This window comes from Humulus lupulus, chromosome 5 (assembly GCF_963169125.1).
Source record: "Humulus lupulus chromosome 5, drHumLupu1.1, whole genome shotgun sequence".
NCBI lineage: Eukaryota > Viridiplantae > Streptophyta > Magnoliopsida > Rosales > Cannabaceae > Humulus > Humulus lupulus.
The window spans coordinates 180797453-180807327 of NC_084797.1; the positions used below are offsets into that span (position 1 = coordinate 180797453).

Here is a 9875-nt window from a genome sequence, read left to right on the forward strand (position 1 = left end):
CTGTAGGAAGGGCGCGCCACGACCCTCAGGGCCAGGTCGCAACCCACCTGGGCTTTTTGGCCTTGGGAAGTTTTTTTTAAGTGAGAACTTATTCCTTAGGGCTTGGGATCGATTGCACTACCCGGTTTAGTGGAACTCGAGGCCCCAGAGGCTAGGACTCGGTCCGGAAGCCTTTATTCGATTGTTGTTGATGGAATTCTATTTTCTTATTGTGACTAGGTTACCGCTAGGGGCTCGGAACCGGGATCATGCTCGAGGGTCGTTCTTATTTACGCTTACTCGAACTTGAGTTAACACTACTACAATAAAAAGGCTTTTTAGGACTCGCGGGGCGCGATTCCTCTTTTTGATAGCCTTAAAAACTGAGGTTTTTTAGGAATCGCGTTGCGAGTCCTAAAAAATCCCGATTAGTGCCTTTAAGTAAGTTTTTAGGACTCACATGCGAGTCCTAAAAAGTCTTATTTTTAAATTTTAAAATATTAAAAAATCCCGCCGGAGCTCTGACGTTAACGGTAGCGCCACCACCCCACAGTCGTGGTTTGGGAAAATGATCAATCTTTTAGTGGGTTTTGATGCCCAAATCACAAGGAATGCCCTAGTGGTGTTCGTTTGGGTTCGGGTGGATCGAGGCGGTCGGAAAACACTCGGAAGAGTTTGGGAAAAATAGCACCACCGCGAATTCGAACGACTTTAGGCAGCAGAGGGCGCCGCGTGAGGGTCTGGGCTCGTGGGGGTTCGAAGGTCGCCGACCTTCTGCATCCATTGCGTCGACGCGTGTAGGAAGGGGGTGGCCGGACTACTGCCGTCCGTGGCTTGGTTGTGGAGTTTGTGAGAGAGAGGGATAGAGAGAAATGGGGGAAGAGAGCAAGGAGAGAGAGAGGGAGAGAGAGAGGGAGAATGTGCTGTTGTGTTATATTTTTCTTTGTGAAGTAATAAATAAGAAAATTTCAGTCAAAAAAATAGGAGGGAATTTGAAATTTTTTGATATTCAAAATTTTAGGATACACATAAGTTTTTAGGACTCACAATTTTAGTTAAAAATATTGGAGGGAATTTGAATTTTTTTAAAATTTATACTTTTAGGACACACATAAGCTTTTAGGACTCGCAATGCAAGTCCTAAAAACATTCTCGCAATTTTAGTTAAAAAAATTGGAGGGAATTTGAAATTTTTTAAAATTCTAACTTTTAGGACACACATAAGTGCAAGTCCTAAAAACATTCTCACAATTTTAGTTAAAAAAATTAGAGGAAATTTGAAATTTTTTAAAATTCAAACTTTTAGGACACACATAAGTTTTTACGACTCGCTAAGTTTTTAGGACTCGCAATTTTAGTTAAAAAAAGGGAATTTGAAAATTTATAAAATTCAAACTTTTAGGAAACACATAAGGTGAGTCCTACAAATATTCTGCGAGTCCTAAAAAGTCTAGGAGGTGTTTGTTTTAAAAAAAAAACTCAAACTTTTAGGACACACATAGTTTTTAGGTTTCGCTCCGCGAGCCCTAAAAGAAATTCTTTAAGGACTCGCAAAGTCCAGGAGTTGTTTTTAGGACTTGCATCTGGGTGAGTGCCCTAAAAAAAGTCTCCTAAAAGGGTGTTTTTGTAGTAGTGTAAGAAAACTGCGCCAAATACGTGTTATTTGTGATTAGGGCTCAGCCTGACTGTTATCAATTATCTTAACTAGGGCTTGGGCCCCGAGGACATTTATATTTAATCTTTCGCTTCACATGTTGGTTGATATCTTCTTAAGTGCTTTATGACTATTGTGTGAGTTCCGTGTTAGGGTATGAGGCCCATTTGATAAGTATGATTAGTATTGTAAAAATGGTTATTCGATGGTGTTATGTGATTAACATGCATGCGTGCTTATTTGTTGGGATATGCCTATCCATATATGTTTCTGTATTGTGGCCTGTATTCCTGGATCAGGGCTTGACTCATTATAGTCAAGGATGGCAATAGCGCGTTGCGCGCTGGCCGAAAGGCTTTGGCCTGAACAAAAACGTATTATTACGTTGACTAACCCTATGGTCGATGAAACAATAAAGTGCCATGTACGCTGGACTATCTCTACGGCTAGTTACTCAAGGATAAGGGCAAAGGCCCCAGGTGACTCTATGGTCACTTAGATTGGGCATAGGGCCCCGGGATTGACTCTATGGTCAATTGTTTAGGGTAGCAACCTCAAACTGGTCCAATGACCACTTGTTTGTAACTGAATGACGATATGTGTAGGTTATTACCGCTGGACGTGCTAGATAAGTATCTAGAAGTTTATATTATCTGCTTATGCACACGTTGAGTTTTCTTGCTAAGCCTTGACTCACGAGTGCTTTGTGGTGTAGCTAAGGGAAAATGAAAGCTTGACCAGCCATGAGTTGGGGAGCTTCGGTGGCGGCGTGTACATATGCGGTTGCTCGACCACCACGGCCCGGGATATCTCAGAAGAACTAGGGCTATAGCCCTATTTTTCCGGCTTAGGCCAACTGAATGTAATTTTGATTAATATTCATTTTTTCAAAAGTTGGTTGTAATATTTTGGAATCCCATGTTTGTACGAAACTTTTTATATAAAAGTCAACAGTTCATTTAACCAAAAATTTTAACACTAACCCTAAACATTAACCTTAGTTACACATTTTAAACTAAATGACTTGGTTAGCAAGTCTAGTACAATTTAAAATACACGGTGTATCTGTCCTGAATTCGGAGGACGTTACAGATTTCTTTTGCCCTATCTAGGCCAAATCTGGTAACCAAAAAGTGGAGAAATAATTTATATATTTATTAATTAATAATAAAATAATTATTAATTAAAACAACTGTACTCCATTTATTAGCAGCACCTTTAACGACTGAGCGTATATCCATTGTCCAATATGCACATTACAAAAGTCTTTCTATGTATATCGATAAAATTAAACCTAATATAATATATAATTAACAGCATCTAATTCGAGAGAAACTTTCTTCTTAATTAATTCTCTTGTTCGTACATAAATACAATGCAAATCAGATTTAATAAACCCCATCCGTTTCTCTAGACAAGAATCACAAAGAAGCTTCATTAAATTCTTCATTAAATAATATATATATATATATTATTACATAAATTAATTAGTCATGTTTTGAAAAGACAACCATATAGACGAATAAAAATTTGGAAAAAGAGCTAGAGAAGAGATATGATTTACCCACACCTTAAATTTATATTCTGTTAGCTTTTTAATTCAACTCCACTACAGCAAAATCTGACTTTTTATTTAAGAAAAAGAAACATGTAATAGATTGAGTCTCTCATGAACGTACCATATTAATTTTTTTGGAGGACTTTGATACATAGTTTTCTTCAATTTTTGCATGCACTATATATACATATATATAATTCAGTTATCAAACGAAAAATAAATAATAAACATATAGGCTCTCTCAGCAAAAAGCCACTTTATACACACACACGGACTTATCCCCTTAAATATTCATCATCATATAACGACTTTGAAATAATAAGCCTCTATAATTAAATTATATTTTTCTCATCTCTTTTATAAATATATATATTAAACTATATGCTGACATAATCATTAATACTTTCAGTCAATATTTATCAGAACAAGAGGTTTAAAAATTATAAGTAATAATGTCTAGCATGCCCCATATATATATTTATTTATTTTAATTCACACTACATACATACCAAACTATCAAATAGGTATGCTATACAGATGCTAATACTATAATGATTTGGTTCTTTTTGTCAGACAATCACGCGAAAAAAGTACGTGAATTTATACTATTTATAAGAATATGAATTACTTCACTTAATATCAATTGATTTTGAAATACAACTTCATACTTCTTTTTATTATGCCCCCTTTCCACATTCTAGCAATTTTTATATACTGAGTTATTTAAATGTATACATTTTTTGCTTTTTAGTGCTATATAATTCATGAAAATTATACAACGTAATGATTTTTAATTTTTTTTTTGGAAAGCAATGAAATAAAGAAAGAAGTCCTAGGAAAGAAAGCATGAAAGCAAACGCCGAAGTACTTTGTCATCATCATTGTTGCCCCCATTAGCTACTGTACAGCACCACATAAACAACAATTAGAGTGTGATTATAATGAATTACTTGATCGTTCATTTATTTATATATATATGTATATATATTTATTATCCATGGATGGAAACATGGCTTATATAAACTATGTTTCTTGTGTGGACATAAAATGCTCGACTACTCTTAAATATTATCTGTAAAGGTGACAGCTTATAGTTAGAATCAAAATGTGCAAGTCTAGGTAAGATTAGTTATTTAATTGCCCTTATTATATGACTCGATCGGTCAGCTCATATATATTTAAATCTAAGCTTCCTTTAAATATTCGACCATATATACTTGCACTATGTATATTTAATTTATGCTGGTAATTAAACTTATTATAAGCTCTCTACTAACCTTATATAACACAGTGTGGATTTCGTCCACCCACGAGCCACCACTATCCATGGACACGTGTCACCATGGAGATATTGTCCATGGATACCTCAGACAATGTGATTTGAAAGAACATCTAACTCTAAAAGCAAATTTATCCAAGAAAAAAGTTCCCTCAGGTATCAGCGCTTTATAATTTAGGCTCATCAGTAGTACAGTAGTAGTATTAATATATGTTAACTGTGTTGGTAAGAAACTTTTACTTTTTCCTTTAGTATTTTATATGTTGAATATATATATATATATACATATATATAAACATATTTTATGGTCTTTTATATACATGATTCAATAATAATAAAAAGTAGTTATTTATAAGATAAAACAGTATACATATAATAATTAAGTAAAGATTAAAGTGATTAAATTACATATATAAAAATGTTATTGTGTGTTCTTACTCATGACATTAGTTTCTCTTTTTATCGATAGAGGCATAGAATAATAAATCTGATTACATGTCATCAATTACAGTTGAGATGATCTATATTTAGATAGTTAGCTAGACAAACCTAACTCTTTTTATGTGTTGTTTAGGTTTGTGTATAGTTGTTTTTATATTGTATTTTAATTGTTTAAGTTTATGCATAATTGTTTTGTTGTTGTGTTGATGTCTAGTTGTTTTTCAGATATGTTTTAAATTAAAAAAATGTGTTATAGTATGCAATGTGTTTTTTAATTGTTGTCCAATTATTATTTTTTAGTTGCCTTTTTTACAAAATATTTTTGTAAATATAAAACTTTAAAAATCATATTTTTAAAAACTTCAAAAAGTATTATTGAAAAATCGTACTTAATAAGTACATCAAGCATACTCATGTTTTAATTAATATCTTGCCATTAAAGGAATAACTTAATTAGTGCTGTCTCTATATATATGAGTCATTCTGTATTTCTTAATATCAATAAAATTGTACATAGAGATATATTGATTAATTACTTGGTAAAGCCTATTTAGAAATCGAAAAAATTCAAATTATATATTGAAATTCTAAAGTAATATTTATTGCTGCTTGGAGAAGGGCCAATGTTTTATCTATGCATCAATGACCAAGGTTAAGTAGCTAGTGCTATGAAATAGCTAGCTTATTAAAACAATAAAATAAAAATAACAAAGAACCCTAACTATTTTATATATGTATATATATATATAATATATACTCATGGAATTAGAAAACAAACTTTCAAATATATTGAACTTTCTTCTTCTTAAAAAAAATAAGTACTATCCAATTGAGTCATCACTCAACTTAATTTAGTGCATGATCTTATATATTAATAAAATTGAACTGGAATTGAAATAATATTATCTAATGCGCGAAAGTAATTGCGATCGAGGTTAATACTACATAGATTATGAAAGTCTAAAAATTAATGATATATATATGCCTTGTGTTTTTGTTTTTAAAAGAGCATTTAATTAATTTGTTTACATAATTAAAGTAGACTCCAACGTTTCTTAAGCCATGATAAATCACAGAAATGGGTCACTTGAAGGATATTGGGAAGCATATTCGGAAATTAAAGTGCTTTAAGGAATCAAGCTAGTAAATTAATAATTGTCTCTCCTAAAATACATATATAGAGGAATACTACATTGTGGATAATTTTCTTGCTCAGATCAGTACAATAATGAAGGGTTTCATTGGATGCTTTTTCATCACTACCACCTTGGATGATAGACATTTTTAAGTGAGAGAAGATCGATGTGAATAAATATGGAAGATAACTTCCAACCATTATAAAAATAAGTTCACCGTTGAACATTTAAATACATATATGTGTGTGTGTGTGTTTCTGTATGTCTGTGTGTGCAAGAAATAATATTTATGAGAAACACTTTCACAGCCTGTAATCTAATTAATCAAGGTGATTGTTTTTCTTAATCAAACGATAACAGAAGCTTTAGCCTGAATTAGTAGTACTACTCTTCAGTAGTACTTTAATTAAAAGCACTAAATCATATAACTATATGAATACACACACACATATATATAGAGATAAATATATGAGTTTGTGTGTACTTATATATCAAGTACCTTGCTAATCGTGGAACAATAGATGAAAACCATGCATATATAAATATATGATTGGTTATAATAACTACCGAAACAGAAGATTCAATCAAACATAAATTGAAATCATAATAAATATATATATACATACACACATCTGCAGCATGTATTTGTGCATATAGTGTACAAGCAGTACGTATTAATTATATATATAGTACAGTAGAACATCAACTTATTGACGATGATCAGTTTTTTAGTCTGGTACAAGGAATGAAGAAAACTAATAAAATGACATCAAAGTTGTCTTATATATATATATATGTATATATAAATATTAGTGCTTATATATACGGTATAACAGAAAAGTGCACCCTCCCTCTAATTACAAGGAGCAAGGACTTGCCACATATATAATTACATTCAACAATTATAGATCAAGTACATATATATACAGGATTGCTAGGGTTGGAGTTTCAAAAAATGATTTTATGTACGTACCACATATATACATTATTATTTATATACATATATATAAATGTTTTGAGGGGAACGAGGAATGTCTACATAACATATTGATTTATATCAAGTCCTCCTCTCGACATAATTCAGCCTCGGTGGAGCAGGAGCAATATTATTTGTATGTATTTTATGTGATAAAACTGCAGTTTAGTACCAAATTAAGCTGCTTATTAATAGATGTGAACGGGGGCAGTACTTTATAGCGAAACGACTCTTATAGTAGTCCTCATATGAACCAAAAGAGCATCATATATCCAGAAAAGTAATACCATATATATATGGACATACATTTTTAAGCAAACTGGAAGGCAATTAATATATAATAACGTACTCCAAACTTGACAACTTGTGATCCGTTGGGTGTTTACTTATATTTATTTTTTATTTGTATAAAAATGAACAAATCACATGCTAAAGATGTAAGTGTATATATGTTCACGACCAATGCACATTCACCCAAATACCTAATTAAAGGAATAAATAAAAAAACAATCCCACTTGAGAAGGGAGAAAACCCTTGCTTTTAGCTTATAAATTTAATACCGTACGAAAAACCAAAAACAACTATATCCCGTTTTCGACATCCGAGAAAAATCAACTTAAGATTTAAATTTATTTTAACATTAATTTGTATATACAAATGCAACAAAGTAGCATATATATATATATATACGTTTTTCTTAATTAATATATGCATATAATATATAATAATAATGATGATAAAATAATGAAAATACCACAAAGTTTGGTCATGATCAAGACAATATATATATATATAATCAGTTGGTCTAAAAATAGAATCTCGTTATAGGATAAAACAAAATATGAAAGAAAAAAAATATACAAATAAATGAAAAGACAGATAAATATTTAATTTGTTTATCACTCTTACTGTTACTACCTAATAGTAAAAGCTCTAATAGTATACTTAAGCCAGTAGCAGTTGTGGTATAACTCAATTAAATGAAGAAAGTAAAAAGAGAGAGAGTTTGATTTCAACCATGAACATGTATTTCAAGAATCTAATTAAAGACCAAAAGCTGATTAAAGAAGGGAAAAAAAAAAAAAAAAAAAAGAGAAATAAGAGAGAACTACAACATCAACAGAGTAATATCAGAAAGAAAAGAAAGAAATTAACATGGCCGTATCATATGACGATGATATATAATACTACATACGAATATTTTCTGACCTTTTTTTCTTAATATTAAGAAGCCATATGCATATCATCCCCATATATAGATATAGACCCATCTCATAATCCTCCTCACCATCGTCATCATCCGATGCAAATCGGCCAGTCACACATTCTCAAATCCCATCTACATAACACCTTCATCACCAATTAATTCAAAACGGAGTCGTACGACCGCCTGAGTTCCCAGCCCATCCATCCACCGGCAACTGAACGTTTTGCATATTGAGCGGCAAATTGAAGAAAGGAAGCCCCGAAGACGGGTCCGGAAAAGGGTTGTTCCCGGAAACCCCTCCTCCTCCGCTGTTACCTCCTGATCCTTGAGGTGCCGGCGTCTGCATTTGGAGCTGCGCCTCGGCCTCCTCGTCTAACGGCAGCCGCTCGTAAGCCACGTTCGTAAACGAGGAAGCGATGACGATGACCGGCCCCGCTGCGGTAAGCTCCCCAACCACGTTCCCGCCGACGACCTGTCCTTGCCCACCGGCCAAGAATATAGTCAGACTAGTTGCGCCAGGTGGAGCCGGCGGCGGTAGGAACGAACCAGATAGCGACAGTATCTCGAATCTCCCGTGGAGTGTTACGACAGCTCCGGCAGCTGCCGGCTGCCGTAGGCTAACATTGGTGACAGTCCCACTTCCGCTCAAGATACAGATCCCTCTTTGGCGGCGTCGGGCGTAGGTGGCGACGCAGTCAAAGACATCGCAGCCGTTGCTGACCTCCAAGATGTGGGCCCGGAGGGTGTTGGCACTCTCCCGGGTTATGATCACCGGCGGTTTGGGCTTGTTCTTGGATCCAGGAGGCCGCCCTCTTGGCCGCCTGCCCACTAAGTCACCTGGGTTTCCAGTGATGAGCTCGAGCCCTCCGCCGCTTCCGCCGTCGTCTTGGTGGTCGCCAGAGAATTGACCATCATCGTTGTCGTTTTGGTGTGGCTCTCCTCTTTGGAGGTGCAAGTCATGCCTTTGGAGTTGATTATTATGATGTTGGTGAACGTAGCGAGAAGCCGTGCCTAAATCCAAACCAGCCATGGGCACATAAAAAAAGAAAAAGAAAGGAGAGACAAAACAGAAAACAAGGAAATAAGATATATTAATTATAATCTTTTTTTTTTCTGTATATATAATAAAAAAGAAGCTTAGCCCAGATAAATAAAATCTGTTTTTATTTTTCTGATTTTTTTAAAGGTTTATTTTATGGAAGTAGTGGGAAGATTAGAATAGAGAGTTTTTTTTTTTTCTTTTTTGTGGATTAAAAAAAACAGATTTTATGAAAATGAAAAGAGGAAGAAGAACAAGAAGAAGGGATCGAGTGCAGAGAAAGGGAAGAGAAGAGAGAAAGAAGGAGAAGAGAGAAGTGAGAGAGGAGACAAGACTCAAAACGCAGTCATTTCTCTCACACGAAAAGCTTAAATATAAAGCTTTTTAATAATAATTAGTTGAATTTCTTTTCTGTTTTTTTTTTTAATATTGATTTCTTGATATGAGGAAGAACTAGAGAGGCCAATAGTTTGAACTTTGAATAAGAATGGCTCAATTTGGAGCGTGAACTTAACGCGACTTAGGTTTTTTTTCATTCTTTATTAAATTATGATAACATTTATGTTTTTTTTTTGTAGCTCTAATATTTTATTTAATATATGTTA

General features: G+C 33.7%; 1 protein-coding gene across 1 annotated transcript; it reads right to left on the bottom strand.

The window, feature by feature from the left end:
- Positions 1 to 8029: 8029 nt before the first annotated feature.
- Positions 8030 to 9875, bottom strand: LOC133777899 (AT-hook motif nuclear-localized protein 23-like). Its single transcript, XM_062217659.1, has one exon. It carries the CDS (start codon positions 9259 to 9261, stop codon positions 8392 to 8394), a length of 870 nt encoding a protein of 289 aa, XP_062073643.1. The 5' UTR covers positions 9262 to 9875; the 3' UTR covers positions 8030 to 8391.